The sequence below is a fragment of the Montipora foliosa genome, chromosome 1 (genome assembly GCF_036669935.1).
Source record: "Montipora foliosa isolate CH-2021 chromosome 1, ASM3666993v2, whole genome shotgun sequence".
NCBI lineage: Eukaryota > Metazoa > Cnidaria > Anthozoa > Scleractinia > Acroporidae > Montipora > Montipora foliosa.
The window spans coordinates 31,831,528-31,845,232 of record NC_090869.1 but is presented as its reverse complement, the minus strand read 5'-3'; the positions used below and the strand labels follow the sequence as shown (position 1 = coordinate 31,845,232).

Genomic DNA, 13,705 nt, shown 5'->3' with positions numbered 1-13,705 from the left:
TGTCACTCAAACTGATTTAATTCCATGATTTGGGTGCAGGGATGGCGCAGTGATGACAGCAGTCGCTTCCCACCAATGTGGCCTGGGTCCGATTCCCAGACTCGGCGTCGTATGTGGGTTGAGTTTGTTGGTTCTCTACTCTGCACCGAGAGATTTTTCTCCCGGTAGTCCGGTTTTCCCCTCTCCTGAACATATGACTTGATTTGTGTTAGTTGTTTCAGTTTACAGTATCCCCAATTAATGCTCCAGCGCTAGAACGACTAGACACTTAATAAGTTGCTTTGCTTTCCTGTTTTTCCCAAAATGCCCAAAAAGTAGAATGAAACATTACAAGAATCACTCAAAACTGTTGAACAACATAAAAGAAATACTGAGGAAAGAGAAGCATGGATGGATATACATGTACAAAGATTGAAACGGATTACATTTGGGTAATCCTGAAAAAAGTCGGCCCCACGTTTTTAAAAATTATGACAAATCGCCTGGATAAAGGTCGTTTGAATTTCGAATTCTTAGCGAAGGATTAATGACAATCGATCGTAAAAACATTAAGATTCTTGGGGAAGGGCACGATGTTCTGTCAGAAGGAAGTTGTTAATCACGTGCTAGGCAACCACGAAAGTGCACGTGATCACCTTGTGTCAAGGTTCTTGTTTAAAGTGAATGAAGAATGATAATCAATTGTCGTTTTTGGAGTTACTTGTTAGCCAAGAAACGTACGTCTTTCGTTTTTTAATTTTGTAAATATTAAATTGCAAAATAATATTCCACTTAAAGATCGTTACTAAATCTATATTTTTGGGAGTTCATTTGGATGAGAAATCTCACGAAAACCTTTTCGGGCGTAAAATTATTGAAATAAACAAATAATTAGAGGCAAAAAACCTTTTTAATTTTCAATTGCGTGCGTGCAAAGAAAAAACAAATTCTGCGTGTCAAGCTAATAACTTTCTCACCTTTTCTGAAAAACCTTTTCCTTGAATAATGAAGCACAAAATAAAAAAACAAGCTTTCTTTCAAATAATTCTTCACTGTAACAGATCCAATTATTTTTTTTCTGAAGACTCCAGAGTTAAGTACAAAATAAATGTAAATAGCCAGACAACAGACAAAGAATGAGATGCGACTTCAGCAAACACAGGTGCATATAAGGCGGACGATTCTTTCAATGAGTTTAAATCTTAAACCCAAACAGAATTTGCCATTTGGTTTCAGTGTCGTCCATAATACTACAGTCAGTAAGCTATTAGAATCACAGCTCCCTTTGGTACGGCGAGGCAATTGTTGTCGAAGGACATTACTCGTCGCTTTTAGTTCCAGATATTTATTTTTCACCGTCTGTCTTGTTTATCTAACTGAATTCCATTGTTGAGTCCCATAAGGGTACATTTTGATTAATGATTAAAGATCCACTTAAAAGCCATTCGCGTTGCAATGACTTCGGCGCCATTGCAGGTTAATTAAATATTCTACTGGGTCCACCGGATAAAATCTATTCATTTCTACTACCCCCTGAAACCTACCAAAAATACGCGCAGAAGACTCTACGCACGAAGACAATACTTAGCAGGGGAGTGAGAGGAAAGACCTATTGCGCAACTTTTCCATTTCTTGACATGGAAAAAAAATTCGCAATACTACCCAGTTCTTACATCGAGTTAAAATTTTTATACAAACTGAAAATACATGAACCTCTAATACTCAGTGCTGATTTCTTGAAAGATTGATTTGAAAATAGTGATGCTTTTATGACAAAGACCCCCAAAATCTATAGAGAAAGATTCTGCTGTATAGAACTAGAAGTCTCTTTTTAAGGTTGGTGAAAAAGACTAAAAATTCATTTCTCGGCATATACTACCGTCCATACCTTCAGATTTGGAGCAGACCGCCACAGTGAACAACGCTGCTACAACGAATAACAACATTTTCGTCTTCATATGAACTGCGAATAAGGGCTTCTTCAGTCAATTATATAGCCAAGTTCAAGTTATCTTCATATGAACTGCGAATAAAGGCTGTTTCAGTCAATTATATAGCTAAGTATAACATCCTTTTTTTTTAGTTACTAGCCAGCTGCCTCTTCCGTGTTTTTGCAGGTTTAGGAGTTGTTTCCACAAGGAAGATTGAAAAATAACCTTTTTAATAAAAATCGTGACACCGTGTCAATCCATAAACTAAACTTACTGCTGGGTTTCCCAGTGAAACGGAACAGCACTCTTCTGATCAAACACTTGTTTGGAAAAACTGATAGCAAAACATCAAACAACTATTACCTTTTCCGAGAAACACAGACAACTTGAATAGTCATTTTTGCGTCAGTTTCATGAATCGGGCCAGAGTTTACGTTTTTATTGATATAACAGAAATTCAGTATTCGATATTTAACGATCACTAGCAATGTGCTCTGATCCGAGACAGAGATCAGTTAGCCGGACTACATGAAAAGGCCACTCCTAATCTTCAACTATAACAAAATCTTCCAACGCTCGCAAAAATAACAAACTGAACAAAGACAACGAACAACTTTGTATCATCTTTTCAAAATATAACCGTCATTGTAAGCGAATGTTAAATTTTAACGTTCTCCAATTGTAACGTATATAAGAGCCTGAGAAATGACATGAGTAATGCCGAACATGTCTTTAAAAAGGTGGTTCGTGTGTCTTAAATCTATAATTATTATTAACGGGTGTCCGGAAAATGGAGACCGAAGACCCGGAAAACGAAGACCCCCAGAAAAAAAATTACATACAAAACAGCAAATAACAAAACACATCATTCATGTTATTTAAAACAATCGACTAAAAACGAAGACCCTCACAAAAAAATTAAATGACGAGCGGAGAATAGAACACAACATCCCTGTTCTTTTCCGTGGCCGAGGAGTCATTTCATTTCATTTCGTTTTCCACATACTTGCATCAGGAAGCCGTACACACTCTCACGTGGCAGTGGCCAGGAACGCAAGAAGACCGCATGAGATATTTGATATCAGCAAGAGAAAATGAGGGACAGGTTCCTAATTTTCTCTTGATATCAGGAATTTTGAGCAGAACTAATAAACAAATATTCCATGAGCGCGCGTTGGCTATAACCAGTCTCATATCCAACAAGCGCAAATGGAATAATTGTTTTATTAAATCCATAAATTCCAAAAATTTGGAAGTACGAAATACGAGCGAAAAAAGCGAGGAAATCCGAGCGAAATCGCAAAAACTTGATGAAGATGCGATGTTACCTTGTGGTCAGACAGACGTAGGCTCATCACAAAAACATTTCTTGCTTTATCGCGTACTTCTAAACGTCGGAATTGATCCAACCTTTCCACAAAAAATTTTTCTTTTTCTTTTTTGGCTTTATTCAGAGAGAAATTTCGCTTTCCGGGGAATAAAATTTCTAACTTAGCAAAGCTTAGCGCAATCATTTACCATATAAGGTCAACAAACTAAGGCCTAGTTTGTCGTCGCGCTATCGTCGAATTTAATTATTTGAAATAAATTCGAGGATAGAGCGACGTCTAAAGCAAATTTAATTCATCTGTTAAATTAAATTCGTCCTAGACGCTTTATCCGTCACGGCTAAAATGTCTTTAAAGCGTCTTCAGTTTATCCGTCGCAGTAGCGTCGCGTCGAATGAAATGCATACATAATGTTTTTTGTTCATTATCAATTATACCTCTTTTAATTCCGGCTGAGAAATAAATTCGACCAGATTCGACCCATTAATTTCGACGCGTAAAACCCCGGTAGAATTAATGTCGACAGAAGGACGACTTTAATTCCAATTAAATTCGTCTGAATCATATTCGACGATAGCGCGACGTATAAACTAGGCCTAAGGTATATGAGCTGATAACCGAGATTGAGTGAACCAATCAGAGCACGCGTAATGCATTATCCGAGGTTGAGAATTTAATAATACGTGATAACCTCTGATAATACAAATCCCATTCTTACCAAGGACTCTTTATTTCCCATTCCCAGTAACAGAATCCCCGTTCCCAGTGATCAAATCTATTTTCCAACCGAAAAATGAGGTCAATCCCAGCTCCCATTTCAGGCCTTCATGACCCCCTAGTTAAGGTTTATAGTGCCTGGGTAATGTGCCAGCGAACGGCTACTCTCTGCTTGGGACGTGTGTATGAGATGCGGTAATTCGCCTGAAACCTCAAACGTGCAACAGTAATGTTGACGTGTGTGGCTACTTTTCGTTCATCATTTTATATTTTTGTGGGGGTCTTCGGTTTTGGTCTTCGGGTTTGGTCTTCGCTTTCCACATAACGGCCTGGGTGTGTGGAACACAAAGACCGTGCAGTAATTCCCATGAAATGACTCGTCGGCCACAGAAAACACTAAGGATATTGTGCCACGGTTTGGCTACTATCCGTTTGTCGTTTTATATTTTTGTGGGGATCTTCGTTTTTGGTGTTCGTTTTACACATACTTGCATGCCTGAAAACCAATACCCTGCAGTAATTCGCCTGAAATGACTCCTCGGCAACCGAAAACAACAGGGATGTTGTGTTTGGCTTTTCTCCTTTCGTCATTTTATATTTTTGTGAGGGTCTTGGTTTTTGGTCTTCGTTTGCCTGGGTGTATGGAAAACGGTCCGCCTGTTAACAACAATGATAAGCGGAAATATTGCACGAATAACAGAGATTTAACAACTGAAATTAAACAAAAGTCAAAGGGGCCCTTGGCAAGCCAAAATTATGGCAAATATTGCAAAAGTCGCAAGGATTTTGTCTGCTAGGATGTAATACGTGTTAGCAAGAGTAACAAATACCGCGAAGGTCGCTGCAATAACAAATTGAACAAAGAAAACGAAACGAAATGCAAAGGCGCAAATATAGAAGATATCGCAAAAGTCGCAAGGATTTCGTCTGGAGGGGCAAAATGGGTGGAACAACAACAAGAACAAATATCGCAAAGTCTCAAGAATAAAAAATTGAAAAAATGCAAGGAAACGAAATGCAAAGGGGGCCCCTTGGCAAGCCCCAAATATACAAAAATATCCCATAGCAGAAGTCGTAAGGATTTTTGTCTGCAAGGACAAAATGAGTGTTAGCAACAGTGTAACAGTAGAATTATCCCTTATTTTTAGGCAATGAGTCTCTTCATTTTGTCGGAATGCTTGATCAGCCGACAGCTGTATTTAGTGTATTCGCTATTGAGTAGCTTGGGTTTTTTTTTTTCACCTTGTTTTGCTCCGTTTATCACTATGCAACAACAAAAAAAAACAAAACTATTTCAAAAATCATTCGTTTTATATATTTATTCAGTGTTCCCTGTATCCTTCTTTTGGGGTCCTGTACATTTCTCAATGGAAGTATAGGATTAAGGGTTATTTTATTATTTTTGGGTCGAATTTTAAGGGTTCGACATATGAAGTTGAGATGTTCCTTGTGTGTCCATCGATTAGTTCAGTTAATGTTATCACGAGCGAGCTCTTGGTTCAAAACTTATTCCCCTTGGTTTCATGTTCCCTAACATAAAGCTTTAGAATGAGTCCTGGCACTGAGGTGTTATCTTATTTTGGATTGCAAAATTAGAATGGTTGTACAATTTCGGTTTTAACCAGGGAAACTGAGTTCCGGCTCAGTATGATATTTTTGCAACCTGTTGTTGAGAAACAAGAGTCATATATTAGAGACACCACGGACTTTGTCCGGATCGTTGAAAACACGAGACTTCTAGACAACACAATAATAGCTACACTTCATGTGTGTTCATTATACTCCACCAACCCACAGGAAGAAGGAATAGACATCATCTGCCAAACTGCCTCTAAAAGAAACTCCTTCAAATTCAATGGCAGACCCACTATATAGCAATGGGCACAAAATTGGCAGTAGCTTTCTCTGTTATTTTTTTTGGCTCACATCGAGAAACAACTACTTTTATGTAGCTCTCATAAACCTATTATTTGGAAAAGATTCATTGATCACATTTTCTCAGTGTGGACCATAAGTAAACATGAAATCAAAAGCTTTGTTGAATTTGCTAACCAATTCCACCCATCCTCAAATTCACTTGCAAAATGTCATCTAAACGCGCAGTTTTCCTTGATACCGAAGTGAAGTGAAGTGAAGTTAAGGGAATCTATTAGTCTTTCCACTCGGGGATTTTCAGGACTAATTTACAATGCTTTTTGAGGGACTTTAGCCAGACTGCTTGTTACGCAGTTTACAATTAATTTTTAGTTTTGAAAGATGTCCCCGTCCAGATAAGGTCAGACCACAACAACGGGGATTGCGCCTCCTACACTTATCGAATAGTGAATGGGTGCTTTAACGTCCCATACTATTTAATTAATTCCTAACAAGGGCTATGATAATGGACCTCCGGTTTACAGTCCTTATCCGAGAACACTTGAAAGTCTAACCATTTGCAGATGTCATTACAAAGGCAGCCCTTTCTTCTCAGTTAGTCTTAAAGAAACTTGGTTCTCGTCTCGTTAAACAAAACACTTGATGTCCAAACTCACTTTAAAGCCACAGAAACGTTCCAATACACGCATTTCTGTTCATGCCACCCTCTCAGCGTTAAGAAGGGTCTCATCAATTGCAAAGGAGAGATATTACGCCTTTTGCGAACGAACTTGATCGAAGAAAAATTCGAGTGATACAAACGAGATTTCCAATCCTTGAAAAACAATATAAAGACATCCAAAAACGTTCTACTCTGTTCGTTACCACCTTCAACCCAGTTGTACCAAAACTCAAAGAGATCTTCAATTATGAAAAACTGTATTTTTTTTAATATCTTAAGTTCAAAAACTTGCGCGCATCTTTCCTAAGGCTCCTACTTTCGCCTACTGTAAGGTCAAAACTGGCACTCAAGGACTTTTTAGTCAGAGCTTCAATATCTCCTCAAACTTGAAACGCCCTAAACCTAGCAAATTCTATTAATGCACTGGTTTCCCATGAACATTCTGCGACAAAGCATTACTAAACCCTGACGCACCTGCTATATCTTTAATCGCAAAATAGAAAGACCACGAGCTCTTAGACCACCTCAAGTCGGAGCCCTATTTCTTTCGCCTTTCAAAACTAAGCGGAGTTATATACGATAAAGAGGGCTGACAATATCACAGCTACTTTTCATTTAACGGATAACAACACCTCTGAAACTTATAAAATTCAAGTCTTCTTATCTAAAAGTACTGATTTCCTTAAAAGGTTTATTCAGTTGTGAAATGGTAACAACAAAACGGCCTATGGTAATGAACACGGTTTGTTTTAGCCGGGCTCGTGCACACTCGCCTTGAATCTGAGTTTCACAAGATGATTAGTTCTACGTGCCTGATTAAAACAGAAGTCCGTTCGCATACTTTGACAACTATTGGGTTCTTTGTTACCGACTCAACTATCTTTTGCTTAAGTTACTCTTCCTTTCGGCCTAAAATTGAAATTAAAAGGACAAAATGCGTGTCAACAATAATCGCAAAGACATTGTGATCAATATAAATTAACAAAAATAAAGAAAACATGGGCAAAGGCTGAGGCCCTTCGCAAGCAGCAAATATCACGCATTTTGTCCTTGCAGACAAAATCCTTGCGACATTTGCAATATTTGCTATATTTTGAGGCTTACCAAGGGCCATTTCCATTTCGTTTCGTTGTCTTTGTTTAATTTTTTATTCTTGCGACCTTTGCGATATTTGCTGCTGTTGTTACGGGTTAGATTTTAAGTCGCCAGACATCAATGCCTAACTTGTTTTTAAGTTTATTTAGCTCTCCGGAGTACAAGTTCCTTCTTTTTTTCCTCACAGAATGTTAAAGTTAATTTATGCTTCTCAAAGATAACCATTTTTGTCATGCGAAACGAAGTGTCTTTAGCTTGTCATGAGTCGGAAAACTAAACTAAGAATATGAAAGCTAGATAGGGTTTGTTTGTTCGTGCAAAAATGTCGACGAATGCTGAATTCCCATAAAGCAAACCAAGACGCTAGTTTGAAAGTAACCCAACTTTACTAACTGATCCTATCGAAGTGGATTTCAGTTTTTTTATATTCTTGCGATATTTGCGATTTATTGCTAAAGCGCATAAGTGGAAAATGTTTTTATAGGTATGGACGATAGTAAAGCCAAGAAATAGGTCCTAGTCATTATTATCTTTGTCATTAATTAAACATAAATTAAAAGACACCTTTCTTTTTCTATAAAGCAGTATCTTTCTCTATAGATTTTGCCTCTTTGTCATAAAATCATCATTTCCAAATCAATCCTTCAAGGCAATCAGCACTGAGTATTGGAAGTGCATTGTATATATTTACTAGTTACCTATGAAAATTTGAACTCGATGTAAGAGGTAGTATTGCGAATGAATAGATCTTCGTCTTCTATTTACATATAACCGTTAAAAGACACCCTTCTTTCTCTATAAAAGAGAATCTTTCTCATAGATCTTTACCTCTTAGACATAAGTTCATCGTTTTCAAATCAATTCTTCAACTGAGAAATCAGCACTCATTATTGGAAGCTCATTGCATAATTTTTTACGATGCTCTATTTTCGAATTCCCCGTGATACATTTTGTTTGCCCCCCAAATTTTGCATAAACTATTGTTTTCAAATGCTTTTGGGAACACTGCATATTCCCAAGAACATTTGAAAACAATGGTTTAGGCAGAATCTGGGAGGCAACTGAAAGTGTCTGATGGGGAATTCCAAAATAGAAAATGTAAAGGCCATGTTACACGAGGCAATTTTTCTTGCAACTCGCATCGCAACAAACGTTGCGTTGCAAGTTGCGAGAAAAAAACTCACGTGTAACACCCCATTTTGCAACTGCAATTGTTGCGTTGCGAGTTGCGAGAAAAGTGAACGACCCTTTACTTTTCCCAACGTTGTGAGACAAGTTGCTTGCGTGTGACATCCTCTCTGCAACTCGCAGAAAGACTGGTGAAATGTAGAGCATATTGGGAAACATGTATTTTCAGTGTATTTTATAATATTCAACATTAAAATTTCGTTTTCACTGCCATCCTTTCCTAAGATATTCCAATCATGAACTGAAGTGAATAACTATTTCCTAACATCATGTCGAGGAAACAAAAGCACAGTAACATTCGAACATACTACATGTCTTCAAGATGCAGTCTCTTTTGAATTGTGGACACTGTATAGGCGCCTTTCCAATTCGTCAAGAACTAGGGTTTTTTGAAAAAAGACGACAAAATGAAAGTCTATTCGGACCGAGTCAGAAAAACCAAACCTTTATTAAACCCCACTGGACGGCCAAACCGTGATGTCACTCAGAGAGTTGTGACAAGGTTTGCCGTGACAGTATATGAAGTGAGAATAATCTTGTCATTCACGGAAACCTCTCTCTGTTACAGATAGTCCTGCAGTGTACCAGCCCGAGCCATTGTTGCTTCTTCCCTTACGCTTCTCTGTCATACATAGGAGCCATACGTTTTAGCCCAATCTCGCATCATTGCAATTTCCGAGTCGTAAGAAGCCTTGCCTACAGGAGGTTGTTTCATTGGAGGAACGTCGAAGAGGCTAGGCCAAGCGTCCGTTCAGGCCGCGGATACCATGATCCTCGACTCGTATAGTAGTGCACTGACCAAGAGGTTGTTCGTTTTAAGTCTGTGCATATACCAGTTGGTTGAAAAGAATCTGCATTTTGACGCAATTCCGTCACAGTTCCCTGCAACTCCATCACCAACATCCTTCAAGTCGTTGCTATTTCAAAAATCGGTGATTTTCAGGATCAGAGATTAAGATTTCCCGTTAATAAGGAGCTGCGCACAGAAGCAATGGGGCAGGTATGACACGTGTAGTATTTAAATCGGACAAAGAAACTATTTCAACTCCAGCAGTGTTGGCAACATAGAGACTACATACATGATTAGACACTCTTATTCTTCGGCCATTTCAACTTGAGTGAAAAAAACAAACAAACTGCGGTTATAAACATAACGAGATAACGCAGGTTGTAAAACTTTTTATGAACTTGACGTTTCGTATGCTCCAACATACATCTTCAGAAGTAACGGTTACCTAAAGTACAAATGAATTTAAACATTAAGACTAATACCAAATAAGGAAAGTAATGACAATGAAAATAAAAAGACCTAGTTAAATCTGAAAAAATATAAATGGCTAGTAGAGAAGCAGTTTCTCACTGCCAACATTTTCATTAAGCGCTGGTTTTAACTCGCGAATCAACAAGGTTTCCTTAATTTTACAATGTATATCAGACTGTCCAGTGGCTAAGATGTCAAAGTGATCCCATTTAATCCTGTGACCTGTTTGGGTCATATGATCAGCAATGGCAGAAGAATGGCTGTTACTCGTCAGCGCTCTGAAATGTTCCCTTTTCCTGTCTTGTAATCGACGTTTTGTTTTCCCGATATAGTAATCATCACAAGGCTAGCTGCTGGGATTGTCTGGCTTCTCCGGCTTCTTTTGACAAAACCGGTACTGTTAAGTGGGTCTTTATCGATTCTTATTGTTGAGAACTCAACAGAAGAAAAAAAAATCACTTGTGTGAATTGAAGTCTTCCATTTCATTTCCCGTACGTAATAATCAAGAATTCTCTCATTCCGCCATAAAAATCCTGAACCTCCCGCTTCCCGCCCACTTCTAAATGTCCCGCATCCCACCTGCAAATCTCCTTTCATCCCGCATCTCGCGAGAGAAAAAAAGGCTTATCCCGCATCCCGCCAACCCGGTGTTAGGCCCTCATAAAAATACTTGTCAAAAACACATGTCTTAAGTCCTGATTAAAAGCTTTAGTAATTTCTGCTTCAATAATATATTTCGGAATAGAATTCTATAGTTGTGGTGCAAAAGTGGAGAACGCAGGACCAACATACTTTGGGGATAGGCACTTACTTTGAATGGTTAGTTTTCATGTAAGGTTAGGGACACTGGCCGAATTTTTGTAATTAGGGTTAAGCCCTCAATTAGAATTTTGCACTTATTTAAATCGGTTAGCATTTCAGGAGGTGTATGACAACTGCAGACTGTCTACAAATAGCGCTGATAAACAGTATTTGAGTCTATAAAGCACCCATTTCAAATAGCGCAAAGAGAAGCAGTATTTAAGCCTAAGCACCCGTTTTAAAACGGTTTGCTGTTACTGTGAGTTAGGGTTAGTCTGCCGTCTGCAAGATTCCAGGTAAGGGATTGGCACGCATTGTAGTAGAGTCATCAGTTATTTGCAGTGTTTAGTCTAAAACAACCTTTGTCTTGGTTTTTGGGTTAAGAATATTGGTTCATGGTTGGTGGAAGTAAATCAGCATTCCCTCACACTTAGGATAAAGGTGTTTAGTTTGTAAAGAAGCTGTGGTGCTGTGTCACTGTGGAAGTGAAATAAAGAAAAGGGTTTATCAACGGAAAGAAATTTGAAAGCTGACGTTTCAAGTGTTAGCCCTTCGTCGGAGCTAAACCCTTCTCTGTCTTTCACAAGTAGGACTACTAAAATTAATTTACCTCTGCAGATCCAGAGGTAGGGGGTTCAAGATCAAGTTCTGGTGAGTATACAGAAAGGTCTTGAGAAATAGGAAATGTTGGTGAGTAGTGTTATGTGGAAGTTGTGTGCGTAAAGGGGCGGGGGGATAGATGTGTGAAAGATACTGGAGAGGATCAGGGAAGGGTAGGTGAGTAGAAGGGAGTAAAAGATGTCCAGTTCTTTTTTAGACCCGCTAAAAAACCAAGCTAAACTACACCCCCCCACCCCCCCCCCCAAAAAAAAAAAAAAAAAAATCTCTGTTTTAGACATTTGATAAAAATAAAACCAGTTTTAAAAAGTCAAACTGGTTTGAAAAAAAATGCACCGCTTTAAAAAAAATTAAACCAAGAACAAAATTAAACCACAACAATATATAAATTGTAGAGTAAGTGATGAAATCGATTAATCCATTTAGGTAGATATTAAATTGTAGTCAGACCTTAGCAAGATATAGGTGAAAGTTACTAGTCGCTTGAGAAGTGTGTTTATCAGATTCTTTTGATGATGATAATAAAAATTAAAAATTACTATCGTACTCCCTACAGCAACTTCATTTTCCAGGGGCACCCAACGTCAATTTTCGGAAAATATCTGTTCGGAAGGCGATTTGAGATCTAGAATTTTCGAAACATTTGTTGTAAAATTTCTTGCTTGCCTGCCTGTCCTAAAATTTTCGAACGTCTAAAACATGGTATAATTGCCCATTTCTAACGGATTTTTATCATAAAAGGTCACCTAGAATTTTCGGGAGCCTTTTTTCTGGTTGAAATTTTCGAAAAGGTAAGTTTTGATCCCTATAATTTTCGGATCACTAGACTTTCAGCCAGGAAATCCGAACAGATGAAAACTTTTTAGGGGATAAAAATATGCCTATATCTACCGCTTAAATACTAAAATACGTTTAACAATGCTATGTTTAAGTGGTTTTGAACTATATTCTGGTTGAGTGCCCCTAATTTTCAGCTGGAACCTATTGCTATTTGCAACTTATCTTAACCGCTTTTGGTTTTCGGCAGGCATTGAGAAAACTAGAGCAAGTGCTGCTGGGTCATGAAAAAATGGAGTAGATAAAGCAGTTTGACATGGAATTAAAAAGAGCGTCGAGTCGGCTTAAAATGAAAATGAAATGAAATGAAAGAACCAGGTAGTCTTCATCGTCACATGTATATCTTTGGTAGAGCAGTGAAGGAGAAGAACTTTTCAAACTGTGCCTTTTAATTTTTCAACGAATTCTTCATTGACTATATAATATATGCATTAAGCCGGGCTAGGGTAAAATTGTATGAAAATAAAAAAATACTAAAATTTAATATCATTTTTCAACTTATTTCATTTTACTATATATTTTTTTCATCCAGGCGTTTTTCCACCAAATTATGTTTAGATTAGTGAAACTAAATCTTTCCATCCAATCACCAGTCGTGTATAATTCATAATACTTTTGGGTGTGATAATGTTCATTCGTAACAGTAATTCAACTCCCAAACTTGAGGTCGACGTGACGTGTGACACTCCGTTACAGATGGCAACTTCGGATATTCTCAGCAATAATGTTGAACCCCGTAAATGAAGATTTCCGATTACAGATACATCTTTGATTGTGACGTTACGTTCCCATGTACCACGCTCTCGACCGTTTCCTGCATCAACGTCATGAACACCCATTTATTCCGTGCCCGCCTAGTTCTGTCAAATCGAGATTTTTTCTGTTATATCACTGTAACTCTACATATGCGCAAGCTACAATGATACCTCCTCGGAATTTTGCCAAATTCCCTGCGGGATTTGCCACCTCGTCAGCCTCTCGTCTTCTCTCGGCAGACTCGTTGGCAACAAAATAATTTCGTAAGATTTTATCACTTTACATTGCGTACTCGCACACCACAATGATACAGGGGCCGCGGGAGAGGGAGGGGCGGATTTGACTATAGCCCCCACTTTTTTCCTATGGTTATGCTATGTTTTCTCCTAAACCTCTTCCCCCTCCCCTCACACTTTTGTAATCCATACTAAAACCTAGCCCGCCCCACCACCCCATCCTTATAAGGAAGATATCTGTTTACAAACATTGCCTTTGTTATTGAAATTTGCCAACCACAGGAACAAAAGACCTTTTGTTTCGACAGTCAAGGAGGCTCTGGTTTGCGCATTAATGACAATAGGTGACATCAACGGTATCTTCCCTATTCTTCATAATCGACAAGTTGAAAACTGTTTAACGAAAAGGGAAAACAGACTC

At 38.2% G+C, this 13,705-nt stretch overlaps 1 protein-coding gene across 1 annotated transcript in view; it reads right to left on the bottom strand.

Annotated features, from left to right (window-relative positions):
- LOC137977014 (uncharacterized) overlaps positions 1-2,014 on the bottom strand; it is a 5,242-nt gene extending 3,228 nt beyond the window's left edge. The window contains exon 1 of the mRNA XM_068824315.1: positions 1,868-2,014. Within this exon, the coding sequence (XP_068680416.1) occupies positions 1,868-1,937 (70 nt within the window). The 5' untranslated portion in view covers positions 1,938-2,014. The remainder of the gene's footprint in view (positions 1-1,867) is intronic.
- Positions 2,015-13,705: the final 11,691 nt, after the last annotated feature.